The 21744-nt window shown below is 35.1% G+C and overlaps 1 protein-coding gene across 1 annotated transcript in view; it reads right to left on the minus strand.

Moving 5' to 3' along the window:
- The window catches only part of LOC129225596 (gastric triacylglycerol lipase-like), a 51281-nt gene that overhangs the window by 21023 nt on the left and 8514 nt on the right, over positions 1-21744 (minus strand). The window contains exon 2 of the mRNA XM_054860053.1: positions 6388-6589. Coding sequence (XP_054716028.1) covers positions 6388-6589 — 202 coding nt within the window. The remainder of the gene's footprint in view (positions 1-6387; positions 6590-21744) is intronic.

Genomic DNA, 21744 nt, shown 5'->3' on the forward strand with positions numbered 1-21744 from the left:
GAGAGATCGAAAATTTTGAAAAGTGCATTTGTCAGTTTTTCCCTAAACCGTAAACAAATCACAGACACGATTTAAAAAAAAAAAAATTACACTATTATTGCGACGTCCAGTGTTTTTGAATGGACAATTTTTAATGTAGCAAGTTGGATTCGTTCATTTGATTGTTTGGAATTTAATAATTCTAACGGCTTAGGTCGGGTACCTTACTCAATAATATTAAACTTATTAAAAAGCATTGTTCATGCAGAAGTTTTACGTATAATCTGAGTTTTGCAGGCTCATTTCATTCGGGAAGGTTTCGATAATTGTTAAATTGGCGGGCGCTCTTCATCCATTGGCGTCAAATTTTTGGCACCAATTGCAGCTCGAGAAATGTTTTTACCTTGCATACGAAAACAAAGAGTAGGGAAATGTATATTTGCATATGATTGTCACAAAATAGGGGATGTCCACGAATGAAGTCCCGGTTTAAGGTGGGGTTCATGAAATAGTAACAGTTTGTGACAAGGGAGAGGAAAGACATGACAAGAGGAGCATACAATGGGGAGAACGTGACAACAAGCCGTTTTTTAATAGGAACGTTTATGTAAAACATCGTGACATGTGACAAAGGGGAGAGGGGATATAGTGAAGTGCAAAACATTGTGACAAAAAGGTCGGGGAGAGGGTCGGAAATGTTGAAAAGTGTGACAGCAGTTATGCACCGCCCTTAACCATAAACAAATCACAAAGCCGATCCTTTTTTTTTTAATTGTACTATTATTACGACGCTCAGTGTTTTTGAATGGATAGTTATATGTTGACATGAGTAGAGTTCTTTCATTTGATACTTGGAAAATTATATTTCTAATGACGAAGAAGCAACTTACTCAATAATAGACGTTTTATAAGTAACATTTTTCATACAGAAGTTTTACGTATAAATTGAGTTTTGTGTGATGCTTCATTTCATACTGGAAGATTTCGATAATTGGATAGTTGGTGATTTTTATCCATTGGCGTCATTTTTTTTGTTTCCAATGCCAGCGAGAAAAATGATTTTCCTTTGCATACGTAAACAAAGAGTAGGGAAATATTTATTTGCATAGGATTAGCACAAAGCAACATGATATCCAAAATAAAATTATTCAAGCCAAAAAAATTTGTCGACCACACCAATTTCTCAATGGGTTTGTTTTCTTCAATCAAAAGTACTACTTTTAGTCACTGAAACAGATAGAATACGAGAAAAAAAAAGAAATGTTGAGCCAGAAAAAAACTTTTATTTTCTCAACAGTTATTTTTTCAAAACCTTTTTTGAATGTCCGATTTTGGAAATAAGGCGTGTTCTGTATGGCGTTATAAGTGATGTACTTTGGCACGCGACTCCATTGTCGCACTAAATATTTACGGTTTGCTCTCAACCACGTTTTCGGGTTATGATAATTTGCGCTGTGCGCTAATGGCATCAATGAGTGGCATTTTATCGCTTTTGACGCCAAAAAATTAATTTCAATCTGCGCACCAATTAAAGTAGTTGTTAAAAAATATTAAAAATTTTCAAATTATTTAAAAAATGGTTAAAACTTGTGTTTTTAAGCATCCTTTTTCAGTAAAAAATGCTTTGAAAATTTCCGAAACGACCCCATTGCCGAAATATCCCCTTTCATCCATTTATTTTTAGATTAACAGACAAAAAGGAAAATTGGAATAAATTATTACTGTTTGGTATTTTGTGTACATATAAAAATTGTATATCTCCAGATATGCAATAAACATGAGTAAGAGTAGAAATTAAAATGTTCTAAATAGTTAAATTCATACAAGTTTTCTCAAATATTCATTTATGAATATGGTCGAATTTCGACCACTGGGCGAACACTAGTTTAATAAAGTCTGGCCACAAGTTATATTTTTAAACATGGTATTTGATTCAACTCTGTTCTTTTACAATGCACATTTATGTCATTTAATTTCTTTTGTGAAGCATTAAATCTGATTGAACATCTTACTACTCATATTCGTCGAGCATTGCAGTACAACATATGTGACATGCAAAATTTTAATCTTTCAAGAAGGTGGAATAAGCTTGACTGATTTCTACTGAGTCACTTTTGTAAATATTACGTGTAGCACTAATAAGTTTTATATCAATGTGCATGAAATTTTTAGAAAAATTTCTCTGAACAAAAAGTGGGGGACTCAGAAATGAGGCCAAGCTTTCCCTAATTTCAAAGGCTAATCGGGCTCTGCTTCTGAGGGCCGACTTATCCGATATTTTGTTTCCATGACAGCTTTGGATCCAGGCCTGTTTCAAGTACTGTAAACCGTCATAAATCCGGACCCTGTTAAACCAGACTCAGTCATTTGGATGCATACTTTATTATTATTATTTTTTTAAAGGGTGAGTTGGTACAGTATTGTATTTTTTCAGGCCGTATTTTGTATTTTCATAATTTTCTCATATACAGTTTTTATTCCATTCGCTTGAATTAAAATACACTTTTTACTATGTACAGTAGCTTGTTTATGTACCTTGGCTGAATTTATAGGTTATTTTGTTTCATCCGAACTTTTATTGTTCAGTCGGATTCATGTGTTTCTACTATAATAAGCTATTAGTTACTGCCATTAAGCCCAGGACTAAAGCAGAACTACAAGAACAATACTTTGGATCAATGAGAGGACACCTGCTTTCGGCTCGGTTATTGACTATTCCGGACTGGTGAGTCCATAACATTGACGAAACTGCAGGTTATTAATGTCGTGACCGAGCTATCAGTATGTGCTTATTTCAAGAATATGAAATTACATTATTAGTCGCTGTTTTCTGCGTCGTAAAGACAACTGATAGGAAGGCGTACAAAACGCCATTTTGAGCGAATCTAGGAATATCTGGGGGTCTTGACTGCTGAAAAGGCTCGGAAAGCTTGAGTTTCGCCTCACATTTTCCAGGGACCCAAAAATGGCAGAAAACTGTGGTTGAAAACTAAACCTTTTTCTTCTCTCTTAAATGCATTTTTAAGGAAAATGCAAATATTAGAACTAATTCAATAAAAACTTGTAAAGTGTTTTAAAAAATGAAGTCAAACAGGAGAAAATCCTTAAGTTTTTTTAAATGTGGGATTTAGGCAAAAAAAATTTTATGACGTTCGATCACTTAGTTAATTCTGTGAACAACGAGTACAAGTGCAAATTTTCTACACCTTGATTGGGGAGGAGGAAGAATAAAGTTTGATCTGAATTCTGCTGAGCCACTTTTAGGAACAATATTTGTATTAGTGAAAGTTGTTTTAACGTGTGTAGTTACGTAGTAGTAACGTGTAAAACAACCATCCCCCCCAAAAAAGGGGGGGGGGATAGAAATGAGATTCCTTTTACGTCAGAGTTTAATCGAGACCTGGTCAATATAGTTGATTGTTTCAATTTAGCAATTGGCTATCGGGAGAAATTTCCAATAAGAGCAATTGTAATTTCATTCCGAATTAATGTAATCTCCTTTTATAGTCAAAAATAGTCAAACAACGATCAAGTAACTGATCTGAAGCTTAGCTATCAATTTTCTTCAACGTGAGTACACATACTATACTGCATTCACACGGAAAAGATAGACGAAAAGTAAACAAACAGGTTGGCAAAAGGTTTGCCACTATTCTACTTTCGGAGGTTTTTTTCTGGACAGGGCCGATCCTAGGGTATCGGCCGCCCGTGTGCAAAGACCTAATGTGCCGCCCCTCAAGAGTAATTTGCATATTTGACTAATCTTTAACGTCTATATAAATCTTTCTTTAAATTTCTATGCCAAGTTCGAATTTAAAAAAAAAGGGGTGGGGGAGCAGAAGAATGATCTTATAAAAAGGAAGAAATTTTTTATAGTAAGAAACTCCTTAGGTACAATTTATATCTTTGAAGAAAATAGTAGATACCAAAATTTACTAGTCGTAAAAACGCATTTTATGGTCTTTCTTCGGTGACATCAGAGAAGGGACGGAGGAAGGGGAAGCGTGAGGGGAGGTGTCAGGGGTTCAGGGGAGTAGGATTGCTTCAAGAAAATTATCGAAATTGGCGTATGAAAAATATTTTTAGTTAATCTTTAGTTGTGTTTGGTTGCAAGGACAAAATAATCAAGTATATTCAAGGTGCATGGAGAAATTTTCGAAATTGACGTCAAATATCGCATTTTTAGGATCTTTTTCGAGACTTTAAGTGATTCTTTCAAAATTGAAATCAATTTGGAGCTATTTTTTAAGACCGTAGCTTAGGAAGGATCGGCATTCTTCCCGAAAAACCTCGGAAACTGAAATTTTAAACCCGCAATTTTGGGTTACCTTTATTGACATTGCAAGAGGGAGGGAGATTCAATCGTCTCCCATCGAATGATTTTGAAATATAAGTTTAAAACGCAAATTTAGGCCGTCTTTGGTGACGGTAGGGGATCTGGCGGCTATCCTCTGGTAATTTCTCGGCACTATTTTTCCAAAACCCCGTTTTTGGCTAGATTTGAAAACAATAGGGGAAACGTGAAAATATTTCGAACCGAAATATTTTTCGGAACTAAAATCCATTATAGGCTGGGAAGGAAGGGTTTTGGAACTCCTAAGCGGATATTTCTGAAATCGCAATTTTATATTATCTTTGGTGACGTTAACAAAACTGGGAAGCTTCTACGGATCTTTCGGACATTTTTCAACATTAATATCTGAAAAATATAACTGTGGACTTTTGTACAACTCCTCTCGACGATTGATGGATATGCCCTAGCGCCGTAAAAAGTTACCATAAGCCTGGCAGTTCTCCTCCGGAATTCTTTAGAAACATTAGTCCCAAAATTGTATTTTAAGCATTGTTTGATAACGATGGAACTAAGAGTGGGCGGGGGTTCAGTGTGCCCTCACGAACTTTGTTTTTGAAACTGAAGTCAATTTTAGGCTAGTTTAGGCAGGAAGCTGTGGCTCCACGGAACCGTCTAAAAACGAATTTTTCAGGTATAATGATTGCGTTGGAGAAAAGGGGGATCCAGGGTCTTTCCCCAAAAGTTCTTAAAACTGATGTTTGAAAAACGCAATTTTAGTTTGCTTTTCAATGCGTTAAGTGAGAGGGGGTGGAATTAGGGGCTTCTCTAAAGACGCTAATTGAGACTATCTTTGATAGTAATGTTTGCGAATGGATTTCGGGGTCCTCCACTGCAAAAATTTCGAAAAATGCCAAAGCAATTTTATATGACGTTTGATGATAGGAAGGGCTGTCCTCTGAAAACACGTTTTGGATTTTGAAGCCAACATTTTTACGCTATGTTTGATTAAGTTAAGGTGGAAGAGGTGAATCAGAGACTTAATTGGGTCCTTAAGATCGATGATTCAACCAGCGAAATTTTCCGAAAGTAAAGTCTTAGAAGCGCAATTTTAAGCCTTCTTTAGTTTCGTCAAGAAGGTCATGGCATCCTTTTGGATCTTCGCTTTGGAGCTACAATTAAATTTGCTTCCCGGGGCAAGGGCCCTGTCCTCCTACCTGATCCGAAACCGGGCAGTTCATTCAAGATTTTAATCAGAAAAATTGTCGTAAAGAGGGAAAAGTACAACATTTTAGTTCGTCATTCATATATGTTACTCTCAAGGGAGTCGCAACTTTCCACTTTCTCTCCACGCATTCACGATCGTTAAACACAGTTTGTTACATAGTTTGTTGTTTGAAATGCTTGCGAGAGAATCTAATCAGTATAGCTTTTTTTTAATAAATAAAATATGTCTTCATTGTTTAGGCCTATAAAAACTTGAGGGTTAAACATTAGTGGCCGCCCTCGGTGCTCCTTTTAGACGGCACCATTTCATGCTTCAGAAGGGGGCATTTCCCCTCCCCTGTATCCATGCCTGATTACCGGTTCTGTCACAAACTTTGCAACCAAATGAAGCATGTGTGTTAAGAGTAGATATTAAAGGACAATAAACCAACACAATGTTCCCTAACATTCTATTTTTCTTAAACTATGCTATGCTGTAGGGAAATCGACACATACTTTGACAATTTAACATTTAAAAATCTGCATATTTATTCTACTTATCATATCTTGTGAGAAATTCTTGGGGAATTTTCCTTGGTTATAAGAACTATATGATGCGGCCTGCGGCCGCCCTTTGCTTTGGCCGCCCTTGTGCGGCGCACACTCTGCACACCTGCTAGGATCGGCCCTGTTTCTGGAATAAAAAAAGTCAACAAGTAGTATCCGCTTTCGTCGACTTATTGGCACCATTTTTGTTTTCGTCCAAGTCAAACACGTGATCGAAGTCGCCAAATGGCGCCTTCTATGTTTGCGCATCTAGTCTACGCATCACGTGTTCTCTTTTGGAAAATAAAATGTCCGATAAGCAAGCTCCCCTAGTATAATAGCCTTAGTAAACAGTGCATTATTACCCAAACTCTGTTCTGGAAAGTTGATGACGTAATCCGATGCAGCTGACAGCAAGCCGTGCTGTAGGAAAACCACCGGCCTAGGCTGTAAATGATAGACTTCCGTTCTGCCGTGAGGAATCCTTTGCAAGCCTAGAAGGTAACCATCCTTCGTCTGCACCGTATGTTCTTCCACGGGATAGCCTTTGCTAGAAATGAGTTGAGACTAAAAAGCAAGAGGTTCTGAATCAGTTTCTTTTTCCCACGAAAGTTAGAAAGAAAAAAGTTGAAACACTTTTGATTTAAAAAAATCGCATTGCGTGTGCGAGACGCTTTCTTCGAAATCAAATCTGTTTTTATTACCATGTATCACCGACAAAAGAGTGGCATGGCTCAAAAATAAAAAAGAAAGTCAAAATGTTATAACGGGGTCGTTTTCGAAACTTTAAAAGTAGTTTTTTCTGGAAGAGCATGCTTAAAAACATAGGATTTGACCATTTTTAAAATAATTTGTCAAAGTTTAACATTTTTTAAAAAAATACTGTATCGGTTCGCAGATTCAATTTCATTTTTTTACGCTTCTGCACATGGCATCACAAGGGATAAACTGCCATTCACTGATGTCATTAGCGCAGAGCGCAATATTTAATTCGCTCCTTTAGGCAACGATACGGCAAGCATAGAGCTCAATATTTAATTTGTTTCTTAATTATCATAATCTGGAATCGCGGCACTGTTTTGCGCAACTGTAGGTTGGTATTGTAAAAAAGTTCGTTATCGTTCTAGTAGTCCAATTTATGTAATTGAAGAACGCACAAAGATAAATTTCGCTGGGTACCAACATTTTTTTTCCCCTTGTAATTTGATAACCTAGAAAAGTAGATTATTAGCTCTTAAGTCGGGGTTTGCCTTCTAAACACTCGAATGTCCTTATAATATGACACCAGATTATTGGGTTGATAATATGATCATGTGCTGCACTTATCTGCACGAATTGTATGCATGAGTGACAAAAAAAAGAGGGGGGGGGGGTAATATACAGAAAATAACGAATTATCAGTGGCCCCGAATATGACGATATGCATTTCTCCTTTCCATGGAAGTAAGTATGGAATTTTTCGCAATATTCTTGAAGTTATCAAAAATGGTGTTTAATATGTATTGATATTAAAAATTCTTTCAATTCGTTTTAGTTTCAAAGTACTTTTTGACGATTTTGTCTTCAATTCTGCGTGAAGTAATCTTTGCTCGGAGTTTTCTTTATTAGGGCCCACGTTCCTAATAAGGGCAAATCGCTTTTCTTTGGTAAAACTGCTGAAGAACGTAACTGATCCTTAAATATTCATTTAGTTTTTTTTCTCTTTCTTAGTTTTTGTTCGTCAATTGATAAATATGCACACGCCGGAGCTATTGAACCACAAAGGAGCGAGATGTTAGGTTTTGAATTTCGTATCCTTATTTGGCACACTTACGCACTTATCCCAATAAACAGAATGGATTGGAGTGCCTTCAGAAAATTCTAATTCTTCAAAGGGTGCCGCGAGTTGGAAAAGTTTAAGACCCCCCCCCCCTGGTATAGCAACACCAGGGCTTCTAGTGCCAAAGACCAGGGCTTCTAGTGCCAAAGACCAGTGCTATCTCTGACCCGAAAGCAGAGGAGAGGTTCTTCTACCATTTGTAAGGGTTTATCTCCAAATTTTTGATTTTGGCACTTACAGTGGACCCTCGTTTTATGCGGGGTTACTTTCCACGGAAATGCCGCGTAAATCGAAACCGCGTAAATTGAGATTTAATACTAGTGTTAAAATAGGGGTTTGGTTCCGTAGATAACAAAATACTTCATTCTAGTGATGGCTAATTGTATAAGTTTAATGTGTACTTAGGGGAAGGTCGGATAGTATCGGACACTTAAGCTATTTCAATCATAACACTTTTTGTTTTATTTGTAAAGAATTAGTTTTTACACTAAATTATGCTGTACTAAGTTACCTAACATAAATTGTAAACTTTAATTAAAAAAAACATGGAGTTGTATTTTTCAAACAAGTTTTTGTCAAATTCTATTTTTGGCCAATTTTAAATTTTGGAGGGTTGTATCGGACAAAACATAAAATGTTGAAGTAAAAAAAAATAGTTCAGAAATAACATTTTAATGTGCATAAAAATGAAACAAACCAAGTAGTTGGTTACTTTGGTTGGTTTACTTTAAGTCTAAAAATGAAAATAAGTAATATTTTTTTAATAAAAGTTGAAAATATAGCCTATGGTTGGTTTAGGACCCCTAACTGAAACAATTTCATTTTAAACTTTGGAACACAAATCACATGTGTAGTAAAGACTGTCTAGTTGTAGCTCAGTACATTTTTCATGTGCCCAACCCTTACACGTTTGGCATTGGATCCAATCTTCTCAAATGTCTCATTACAAATTATGCAGTGAGTCAGCTCTTCGTTTTCCTGCGGCTCATCATCATATTTTAACTTTCTTTTAGTGTTTTCTTTGTTTTTCATTTTTGGTTGAACTATTTTTTGTTTCTTTGCTTTGGGTTCACCCCCTTTCTCTCTCTCTTTTTTTTTTTTTTTTTTTGGGCGCTTCTCTTCTCTCAATCTTTTTTTCTCCTCTGCTAAATTTTAAAACTTTTTCCAACAAGTCCAACTTTTTTAATGGCTTCTTTTATATTTGTTTCTCTCATCCGATTTATGTCGTGATTTTTCCATTTCAACCAGTTGGACAGAGAAAAACACCGTCTGTCTTTTATTTTGGTGCCAGTAACTTTGTCCGATACAACCCGAAATTGGTTTGTCCGATACAACCCGACTGTAAAGCTACAGTTGTTTAACCATCACTAGGTTATTACTTAAGCTAGATACTTTTATATCTCATAATACTTAGATTAATATACTATCAGTCTAAAGGTATAGCAATGAAACAATATAACTTACTCTATGTGCAAATATATGCCTCAGAAGTTAAGTTCGTGCACTGCAATTCTCTCAACAAACAAACAACTAGCTTTGCACACCAGAACGAACGGTTGATTTGAACCAATATGGCATCTGTGGCTTTCTTCCCCAATACGGCACACTATGTTGACCCAGTACGTGCTGCCCCTGGCGGAGGAATTAAGAACATCCCTTGTCCGATACTACCCGCTGTCCGATACTAAACGACCTTCCCCTATATCGACTTTTATGCACAACATGCATAAAGAAAACATAAATTAATTTCGTGTCCTGTTTATAAAGAGGAGCTGGCTATGATAGTCTTTTGTCAGTCATTAAGAATTTTTTCTCTGTAATTCTTTGCAGAGCATTAACGCATCTATGATCACTTCACCGTCATTTCCATGATAGAATCTTCCTTCACTAACAAATCAGAAAGATCATTTCTATTGTGTAGGAATGGCTCCAAATTTTCAATATGTACCTTTTTGGTTGTGCGTCACAGACGTCGGTATCCTCGTTGGTTTTGGCCTCTTTTGTCACTCCTAAAAGCTCTTCTTCCATTGAGTTCGGAACTGTGTGAGTTTAATGACTTTACTTCTGGAAAGATCTCTGGAACCAATCGCATAAGATGTCTCCAGTGGCCCAAGCTCGATTATTAGCACGCCAAAATGCAGTTGATTGCGCGTAATCTGCAATCTTTTGGAGTTTGGATTTTGAAAGAGGGGAAAATTTTATTTATTTGCAGTGCCGCATCCGCGAAAACCGAAACTCATCCGCGTAAAATAAAATAAAGGTGTCAAATCTCAAACAGCGTAAAATAAACCCGCGTAAAACGAGAGTTTAGTGTACTTACATTCGGGACCACCGCGACAAAAAAAAAAAAAAAAAAACACACACACACACACACACACATATGTAAAACTATTTGAAGTGTAAAAGAGAAAATAAGTAAATAAAATAAAATAAGACGGTCAAGTAATAAGAAAAGAAAAGAAAAAGAAAAAAGGCGACGAAAGGAGAGCGCGCTTTGTCACCGTGGTTCCGTTACATCCCTTGGCTAACTCACTGCCTCATATGAGCTTCACAGCGAGCGTAGTATACTGGTAAGATAACAAAATTTACAGGAGCTGAGCGGCGCAACCAATTTGAAGATGCAATGACTAGAATCTTTAATCCGAACTAATCCGGAACTGGGGGAGTTTGGACTATCGAATCGTTCGGATTACAGAACACATTAAGTTTTCCACTTGTCCTGTACATGACAACGGCTAGAACGTGGCTAAAATGGATCACGAAGGCGCTACAGAAAATGCTTTGAGGTAAAAGATTTTTTTATTTACTTAATACAGGGGTGATTGTGAGGTTGTGAGAAAATACCTGAAAGCTTTCAAGAGAAAACGGCGGGGAAGCGGTCATTTTATAAACTTAGAACCCAAACACTTAAATGTATCTTTTTCATGCATATACAAATTAACTGCTTTTGACAAACATACAAGACACTCACATTTCTTATATTCAAATAGTTTCCTCACTCAAACTATTGTGCATATGTGTTTCATTAAATAGTTAATGAGTGCCTATTTTTCCATTGGTCAAGTTACCAAGTTATTATCCCTGAAACAGTTTGAGGTGAAAGCATACAACAAAGGTTTCATACAACAAATTTTCGGTTTGTGCTAGCAAATATCTTTAGATTAATGAAAAAAAAAAGTGCATCACAGGAAGCTCAGCAGAAGTGATAATTTTCATAGGATTAAAAATTTATTATTATTTAATCCTATGAAAGTAACAATTCGCTTATGGTAATAAGCAACGAAATTTTTGCATTGTATGTTATCTAAAAATCTTGCAAAGACTGCATCAAGTACAGTTCCGTGACTTGTAGTGCGGCTTCTTCTGGCTTATTAATCATTTGTAATTATAATTTGGATTGTAGAAACGATACTAAATTTTTAGCTCGATCAGAAGCAAAATTAACATTAAAATCTCCGGTTAAAATTAAAGGAATTGTATAATAATCTTCATTAACTAAAGCAGAACCTTCTTGTGTATAATTTAAAAACTGTTTATGAATAAATTGAATAATACTTGAAATACTTTTGTTTGGAGATATACACTGGCCTCAAAAAGTTAAGGTACAACATGTTTTTCGAAGCTCAATATTAAAAAAATGACAGTAACAATAAAATGCGCAGTTTGCATGAATGATAATAACGAACTTTAAAACCATTTATAAAAAATAGATAGCTGCCACTTTTATTTTATAGAAAAGAACATATCTTTATGAGTGAGAAAAAAAAATATGCAAATATCAAGGTTTCGTACTTTTGTGTGTTAGTTGTGTTGTTTTTAAACTGTTGATGGCAGTTTCGGTGACAATAGTCAATAGAGTTTAAAAAATGTCTCACGTCGTTTGCCCGATTCGTTAAGGTGATGGACAGTTGGATGGATGGAAATGGGACTGTCTCAGGCTGATGCTGCTAGATGTCTCAATTTGTCTCGTTGTTGTTCAGCGACTTTGGAATGTCAATCAGAGGATGGTAGATCATCGCCTGTGTCCAGAAGACCTGTTCCAGGCGGACCACGAGCTACAACACCTGTAGAAGACCGTTTTCTAGTTTTTTCGGCTCGAAGGAGAAGAACCACTACTGTGCCGCAGCTCGTTGCAGACCACTTTGTAACATCAGGAAGAAGAATCTCTGCTACTACGGTGCGAAATCACCTTTACAATGCAGTAGGACTCGACCGATGCATCGACCAGGCCGATGCATTGGCGCCGATGGTTCAACAATTTAGCCATCGGCATCGGCATCGGCGGCCGATACTAACTTGCAGGAAACATCGGCCCATCGGCCTTAAAAAACATCGAAAAGCCGATGGAATTGGCCGATGTTTTTGAAAAAAAAAAGGATCTTTGCTATTTTATTTTTTAATACAAAGTAAGGAGAGTTATTGTTTTTATATAAAATTGTTTACTTAAATTTCAGTATGAATTTCTATTTTAGTCACCCCTAAAAGAGTTTTTAATACTGCATTCAGGTACCGAAAAAGTAACTGTTGCTTTGTGTCTTGCGGCTGGATGTACGTATTTATCTCTCATAAGTCATAACTCACAAATGGTAAGCTGTAGAAGGCTAAATTTTCGCATGTGGGATGTGCGTATGTTCCAGTTGTGCACTTCCATTTTTGCTTTCGATCGGGTGTTCTAAAAATCCTTTTAACTCATTTTTGTGGCTATTAATTACTCAGACTGACGATCATTTGTTGATATATTGCCGAATTGGAGACCATGGAAACAAATATGAGATGGCAAAACCGGTTTTGTTTCATTTTGTTAGATTCCCGTTGAAATGACGGTAATTTTTAATTTTTCTACATTTGTAATATGAATCACAGTAATGAAGTCTTTTCTGTACCGCTTCGGCGGAGTTACAAGTTTGGGGCCCGTCGAAATACATTTTGGGGCCCTATTTCTCTATCAAAGAAGTTGTAAAACATTTATTATAAGCACTTTTGTAACTCCTACGGTGCCCCTATGGTTATGGGGACTCTCGAGCAATTGCAACATTTGCTATATTTTAAATCCGCCACTGCACGTCAAAACAAACTCGGGTGCAAGTTTTGAAAAGGTTTTTCTGCTCAATGTTTATGATTATTTTGAACTCTATTTTTACGACTATTTTTTGAATTTCAGAGAACACTTGCGTGCTCCTCCTCCCACTCCCTCAATTTCGAAAATTGAACTCTAGTTGTACTTCTGAGTTGTTTAAAACCGACACCCAGTGGCGCCGACTCCATGGGGCCTGAGGGGGCCCGAGCCTCCTCAAAAAAAATTTTGAGGGGGCAGAGCCCCCCCCCCCCCCAATAATTAAAGAAAATTATTTGCTATTTAATGCACTCTAAACTCAAATTTGTCTTAGTATTTTTGTATTTTTCTTGTTTGAAGATAGTTACCTTGTAAAATACATTCCATAATGAGTTAAAACAAATAATTATTACGGTAAAAAGCAGGTTAACTGAAAACGAGTGGTGTGGATAATAATAGTGTTATGGTGCTGCGAGCACTTAGAATTTGTCCCAGTGTGCAAACCTGGGGATAAAGTCTGTCCGATCAACAATGCGGCAGAAGCTATTGAACAACTTGACGGTTCTTCATAACCACCGAGATACTTTGGATGAATTGAATATTCGACCAGTCGTCGACTTCAAATTCAGTAATCTAGTCAGGCGGTCGACATTTGCACCTTTCTAAAGACAGCCCTAATATTGGTGTTTATAGCAATTCTAAAAATCTCTGTAAAATAGAGAATTAACTACAAACATAATGTTAGATTTAAAATTTCGAAATATTAGTACTATTTTATTACTGTATTACTATAGTACTGCATTAGTTATTTTCAAATACTTAAATATTTTTAGGGTATAAGATCCTATAAAAACCGGTTATTTATATACTATGTTAAGTTTATTAACTAATATTAAACAAATTAACTTTGGGATATTATTTTTATTTAATGAACTCTGAGCCTTATTCAAAGCAAGTTTAAATTAGCTATTTCACTTATTGATCAAAGTGCGACAGCAATATTTTATGAATTAGTTTTTAATGATAGTTTAAGATATATTTAAATATAATTTCAATTTTTTTACAGATATATATTCACTGTTCTGTAATAGTCTAAAAACAAAATTATTATACTATATATTACATTAACTTTTTACGAAAATACCATACAAGTGGGGGTTTTTTTTTTTTTTTTCTTTTGCGTTTTTCAATCCCAAAACATGTGTCGAGTTAGCGAGAGTAGAGTTTTCGGGATTCTAATGTTGATAATATATTGCTCTAAAACGCTTAAAAAACTGTAAAACTTACTTTTTTCATCTCCAATTTGGAAAATTTCCCGGGGTTAGACCTGCGGTATGTCCCCCACCCAACCAATATTTTTTGTGGGTAGCCGCCACTGGGATGCAAGTCAAATGCCCAACTTCATATCAATGTCTAGCCACGGCACTGCACGAGGACTTCCCGAAAATAGAACTGTAAAAATGTCCCTCACTGAAGACAAGTGACATGATCTAATTGAACCAGAAAATTTGTGTACCAATTTAGATTGACTTTGAAAACGTCCTGCCACGTATTGTTTGTTTGTATACATCAGAAAATATGTAAATTGGCATTTTCAAGGTTCAAAAATCTGAACTTCTATTTTTTTTTTGGAAAAAGGACGGGGGGGGGGGGGGGTCCGTGGGATTACATACCCCCTGGATCACCGGTGACATTTAGCCCCCCCAATAATTTTTGCAAGTCGGCGCCCCTGCCAACACCATTCATAAAATTAGAGATTTTTTTTTTTTCAAACTATATCTATTGTTTAGAAATAATTTAGAGCATTAATGTAAGAAAATGATTAAAGACGTTTTGAATAGTAACATAATTCGAAAATCAAAGGGACTTTTTGAATTTTTTCCTTGGAAGTGCTGAAGTAGATTCAGAAACTCTTCTGAGGCGTTGGTGGTAGTGGTTCTGTATTAAAAAGGTAAGGCCGAGGTTAGGGCCGAAGTGTGAGTAACTCCAAAATCAGAGGGTGACCCCCCCCCCTAACCCTCCCTCGTCGTTTCAAGCATTTCTTAAATATTTAGCGATTATTTATTTTGGTCAAGAAATGTCATTTTGCGTATTTCTCATACTTGTTTCACCTATATTTCGTAATGCGCCATCTTTTTTTTGCGTCATTAATAGCGATCGATTTTTTTTCTCTTGTAAGTAACTATTTTCATGTATTTATATAAAATCAATGAATAAGTTATTTTCGCTTTTTATAGAAAAGTTTCAAGGATTTTCTATAATGCAATTTTTTAAATTTCAGAAAATTATTGTTAAATCGAAAAATTTAATTTGAACTTGTTTGTAAAGTTTCATAAAAGGTTAAACAATCAAATTGTTCAATATTATGCGTGCAAACATCATATCAAGTAGTATATGTATTCAGTTATTAACTTAGTGTAAATATTGAGTTTGTTTATTGTAGCTGCGTTTTAAGAACCTCGCTCTTTTCATGGCTATTTCTTTTTTTAGCAAAATTTATGTCACTGTTATAGAATTATGAAAGATGCAAACTTTTCTATTCATAAATTTAAAATAAGTATAAAAGTATTCCTATTATGATTTAATATTGTAGTTTATCTTATTTTATCCTTTTTTGTTTAATTTGATGACTGAAAAATGTTTACGTACAATCTTTCCACTTTAATTGTGTAATTTGTTGACGGTTTCATAGTTTTATTCTTAACTAGTGGTATACGCACGGCTTTGCCCGTAATAGAAAATTAAAAGGTCTTTTGGTTCGCCTGCATATTTACAAATAATGTATGGTGAATTTTCTCGCCAATTGGCTTGTGCCCATGCTACGGTTCCACGTTATGATAATTTCGTAATTTACTCGTCCATCTTATGATAATTTTGGTCTTAAAACTGGAATAGAAAAAGAAACCAGATCAAATTTTCGAAAAATCGCTTCAAGGTGCACACCCCCATGCTACAAACTAACTTAGTGCCAAATTTCATGAAAATTGGCCGAACGGTCTATGCGCTATGCGCATCACAGAGATCCTGACAGACAGAGATCTGGACAGAGAGACTTTCAGCTTTATTATTAGTAAAGATTTTTTTTTTGAATGATTAAACAACATAATTTAATGTTTTTTAACTACGATTAATGTACCTAAACCATTTATTATTACAATATTAATAATAATAAATTGAACATATAATCTTAATTATATGTTCAATTAAAAAAAACAAAAACAAATCAATTGGAAACAAAACAGTATCTTCTCTTTGTTTTTCTTCCTTTTTTTTTCTTTCTTTCTTTTTTTTTTTTTTTTGTTGTTCTTTCTCTTTCATCATACATCAGTCAAAAAAGAAGAAGCATAACTACTCTTTATACAGATTGTACGTAGTACGATCCAAAAGTTCAGGGGCAAGCTGTATAAAACCTTACCCAGAATAGTTCACATTACCGAAGCACATCCACCTTCAAAAGGTCACCTTGAGGGACTATGTACTTCTGCCAGTGTTCATATACTTTTGGAAACACTCGTGGAAGTTATTTTTCGCTACCTTCTATGATTGAGCTTTATCTTCTTCTGACGGAAGAAAGCGGAGTCCATGCAAATGTTCTTTTGCTGGGAACAGGTAAAAGTCACACGGAGCTAAGTCCGACGAAACGTTACGTTATTTGTTTGTCATATCAGAGTATTGACCAATCAAGCCGTGCATCCTCAACATGAAGTCGCCTTCTTCCCCACGATGAAGTTAAAGCAGCAGCGCAAGAGGTCTTACAGGAGGTTGCGAAAAATGTGTTCCAGGAGTGTTTCTAAAAGCTATACGAACGTTGGCAGAATTGCATAGTCGTTCAAGGATTTGTAGATAGATGTGCTTCGGTAATGTGAACTAATCAGGAAAAAGTTTTATACAACTTATCTTCGAACTTTTAGATCATACTACGTACGTATGAGTTTTCAACTTACTATTTCATAACGTTTTTGAGTGACGCAAGTTTACGCGCATGAAGGCATCACAAGATAATTTGCTATAATTAACTGAGGAGGTGTTCAAAATATATATTTCGGTCATCTATATGTTCTTAGGTACATATGCATGTACATTGTACAGATGTGCTGAAAAAATTTGTGAAGTTGAAATTGGGTGATCGTAAAATAGAAATTTAGGTCGAAAACTGATTTTTTTTTTGTGACTACAATTTTTTATTCGTAGAAAGGAAGTAAAGTGAAATGAATCAATGATTCTTTAAATTCCTGACAATCTTATCAATTTATTTGTTTTTTTTTTTTTTTTTGTTTTTGCCATCGGCCAACGGCATCGGCCATCGGCCATTTGGAGGAAAACAATCGGCCATCGGCCATCGCCCATCTTTGAACAATCGGCCAACAATCGGCATCGGCCCATCGGCCAAAAAATGCCATCGGTCGAACCCTACAATGCAGGTCTCTATGCAAGACGACCATTTGTGTGTGTTCCGCTCAACGGATAACAGCGAATGATTCGCTTATACTGGGCAAGAGAACATGTTTTCTGAACCCATCAGCAATGGGATTTCTGTGCTGTTCACAGACGAGTTCAGATTTACATTGGAGAGTGATTCAGCGCGTCTACTGATCTGGAGAGAACAGCGCACTAGATACCATCAATCCAACACTGTTGAAAGGCAGAGTTAGAGTGTTAGTGGAATCATGTTTTGGGCAGGGATCTCTCTCGGTGATCACAATGACCTGCATGTTTTCCATGGAGGAACTGTGACTGGTCTGAGATATCGAGATAAGATCCTTGATCCATATGTCCGCCCATATGCTGGTGCTATTGGTAATGACTTCATTCTGGTGGATTGTGATGCACGACTTCACCGAGCTCGGATTGTTGAGGAGTATCTTGAGGATCACGGTTTGGAACGAATGGAATGGCCAGCTCGATCTCCGGACCTGAATCCGATAGGACATCTTTGGAACTATCTTGACAGACAGGTTGCTGCTTTAAATCCTCCTCCAAGGTCGTTACATGAGCTGGAACAAGGCTTACTCTATGTCTGGTCTTCACCTCCTATTCCAGTGTCCCAAAACATAATACACAGCATGGAAAATCGATGCTGCTAATGCATTTCAGTTAGAAGACACATTCCTTATTAGAACCCATTTTTGTATTGTTTCTATGACATTTTACTGCATAACACTGTGATATTCTGTTTTCTTCAAGAATGGACTTTTCCGCTAAGATTGCTTTTTTTTGCTATAAATCGTTTTTGCAATTCACTTATACAAATTTTTATGATGCATTCAATAAAAAACTATTTAATGCACTTATCCTCCAAATTTTTTGTTTCTATATGCATTCCTTTGCAAATTAGATACAAAAAACCGGTTGCACCTTAACTTTTTGAGTCCAGGGTATTTATATTGGCAATAATAATTTGTTACTTATTTGCTTCATTGAGACATTCCACTATACACATTTCACCAACATCGTTTTGTGTAGCCGTATTAAAGCTTGTAGCATTATTAACATGTAATCCTATATTTGGAGTGACAATATTTATTCAATCAAGATCATTCTGATGAACTGCTACGCCTCCTGTTCTTATACTTTGACGCTTTAATTGCACACAATGTTTAAAAGATGGAATAATTTTAGTATCGTCATTTTCAAGCCATGTTTCACATAATAAAAGAATATTACAGCGTTGAGAGACCAAATCAATAAGATCGAGACTATGAGCATTAAGACTTTGACAATTAATTAAAAAAGGAGACATTCCTCTTAGTTAGATTTTTAGTTTAAAAAAAAATTTGAAAAAAAAGAACCGACTTTAAAATTGCTCTAAATGAAAAATAATTTTATTCTTTGATCACCATTCAGACTGCTTTTAAACATAAGTTTTGATGTCGGCGCAAAAACAATAGATTAAATGACGAGTCGTTTCTAAAAATTTCGTTTATCAGAAAAAACAAACAGTCAAACTCACAAAACATTTGAGATTTTACTCTGTGATGAACAAATTAAATGTTTATTTATTATTTTTGTTTTCTCGGCCGTCCCCAACCCCCGCGTTGCGGAGACTGCGGTGATGAAGATCGTTTAAAATATGTACACCTTATCATAGTTCAAAACCCTAAATGAAGCGAAATATTTTTAGTATAACTAATCACAGAAATGTTTTTGTTTTGAAAATAAATTTAAAGATTAAATGCTCTTTTGAATACATATTGTTTACATTGTTATTGGTATTTTATTGTGTTATTAAACTCATATTTCGTTAGGAGATTGCGTTGTGTTACGACGATCAACCATCTTCTGTTAGTTTCATACTTTTTCTACTATCACTTAACACTTAAAGCTGACCCAAAGACAACTGAAGACAACTCCTCCACTTCTCCCCCGAATGGTAACAAGACCTTCTCGGTTTTGGTGGGAGATGTGGAGTGACTTTCCAACGCCATCCTACTAAGAAACCCGAAACAACATCTGACTTGATTGAAATTTTGACAAAATACAGTGACATCATCAAAATCAACATTTTAACAACAATTAAACTTGATTGCAATTTGAAGAAAAACATATAAATGATTTTTTTCTGACCCAAAGAGTAAAGAAACAAAATTTCTCCGACAATGCACGCTTCTGTAGTATGCGCGAACGAAAGGAATGCCAGACGAGAGTTGCGACGTTACGCGTGTTATGTCACAAATCGGTTTATCCTCCCATAAGAAGTTATCACTTCAACAATAAAAAAAAAGAATATCAGGAAAGAAAAAGAAAGTTCATTTTATGATGAATGTGTTACATTTCTGGCCATCGCGGCGGTAGAATCATATGCTGGGGGAGGGGGGGGGGATGGACTACATGTAAAAGACTAAAACAATTTTGTTCTCCTGTTTTTTTTTTCTTTTTTCATGTTTATATACTTATATTAAAATTTATATTAATTTTATTTATGTATTTTTTTTTGAACGAACTCAGATGTCTTTTTATCTTTATTAAAATTATTTAACGTATAAGTTTAATTTCTCTAATCACAATATTTTTTATTTTTTTAAATTTGTCCTTAGCTTAAAATGAACTTAATTTTACTTATTCCAAATTAATAATTATTTAAAAAACTAGAAATATATTAACATTAAAAAAGTATTGAATTAATATTACATTTTCAAAATTAGTTAATTTCATTTTTAAAAGATAGGGGGTGAAGGTGCACCTATTTGCAGCCCCCTACCAACGATCACGTACAAAATGTGATATTAATATTTTTCGTGATGCATTTTGTGGGGGTTTTTAAGTGTTTCGTAGTTTACCCCTGTTTAATTTGATTTTATCATTAAAAATTGGTGTTTAATTCGAGCAACATTAAAAATTGTTGCTCGACTCTAGTTTTTTATTTTTAAAGTATAATGAGGGTGAGAGTGCACCTCCTTGCATCTCCTACCAACGCTCGTGGAAATAAACATGAGATTAATAATTTTCGTGCTATATTTTGTCGTTTTTAAAGTATTTTGTAGTTTGGCCCTAGTTAATAAATTAAATTTCTATTAAAAAAGCTATGTTGTGAAAGTGCACCCCCTTGCAGCCCCCCCCCCCATTGGAACTCTGGATATAAGCATGAGATTAAGATTTTTTGTGATGTACTTTGTTGTTTAAGTATTTGGTATTTGTCCTTTTCTTAAAAATAAATTTAATGTTGTTAACCAATTTAATATCGATTATTATTTAAAAAAATAAAAAATAATATTACAAATGTATTAAATTAAGATTATATATCAAAATTAATTTCATTTCATTTTGAAGTGCCCCCCTCACGCCTGGCAGCCTTCTGCCTGCGCTCATGGATACAAAGAAATATTTTCCGTCACATATTTTGTTGTTTTTTAAAAGTATATTGTAGTTTGTCTTAGTTCGTTTAATTTAATGAACATCAAAGGAGTGAGCAAATACACCCCTTGCACTCCCTCGTCTAATCGTGATTTATTTTGGCGTTGTGAAATTACTTTGTAGTTTTGGAGTAAGTCCTTTCTTCATTAATTAAATTTTATTTTTAAAAGTTAACGGTGAAAGTTCACCCCCCTGCCGGCGCTCATAGACATAAACGTTACTTTCCTATTTTTCGCGATGCAGTTTGTATTTTAAGCAGTATATAAATAGTTTGTCCTTTGTTTAAACTGACTTTAATGTAAGCTAGTATGTCTAAATAATTATTTAGTTTTTTTATTAGAAAAACATCAAATTAATCATATTATTCTAATTATTACTTTTTTTTTCAAAAGCCAATGGGATGCACGTGCACACCCTTGCATTCCTCAGCCGGCTTCAATGATTACATACAAATTTTTGTCTCTCATTGTAGGAAATAATTTGAAAGAACGTCAAATAATTGATGTTAGTAACAAGAATAATATATTTATTTTTCATTTACATCCCTGTAAAAAAGGAAACATTCAGGAACTGCACTTACTTCTGCGACGTGGTTGTTGTTGTTGCTTTCCCCTAGTATCAGTTACTTCAAGAAGCGAAAGTAATAATAATAAAAATAATCTTAATTTTCGCTTTTCAGAAGACTTTTTGCAATGACAGCACAAGTTATGAAACTCGAATTCTTTCGAAGTTGATAAGTAGATAGAAATACATTTCCTCATCCTTTTGTTTTGGAAGATAATGTGAGGAGAATGTGTTATAGATAAACGCCACGAGTTGTTTTAAACCCATTACGATCTGTCAAAAATGGTGTTCTGATAATATATGTCCGTGCATTTGTATATTTTTCTTTTCATATAGGAAAGGGTTGTTTTTTTTTAATTAAATTAATTCCAAAACCTCCTGAAAAACAGTTCTTAGTACACTTGATCTCGCTTATAACAAGTCAAAGGGGTCATG

The sequence above is a fragment of the Uloborus diversus genome, chromosome 7 (assembly GCF_026930045.1).
Source record: "Uloborus diversus isolate 005 chromosome 7, Udiv.v.3.1, whole genome shotgun sequence".
Classification (NCBI taxonomy): Eukaryota; Metazoa; Arthropoda; class Arachnida; order Araneae; family Uloboridae; genus Uloborus; species Uloborus diversus.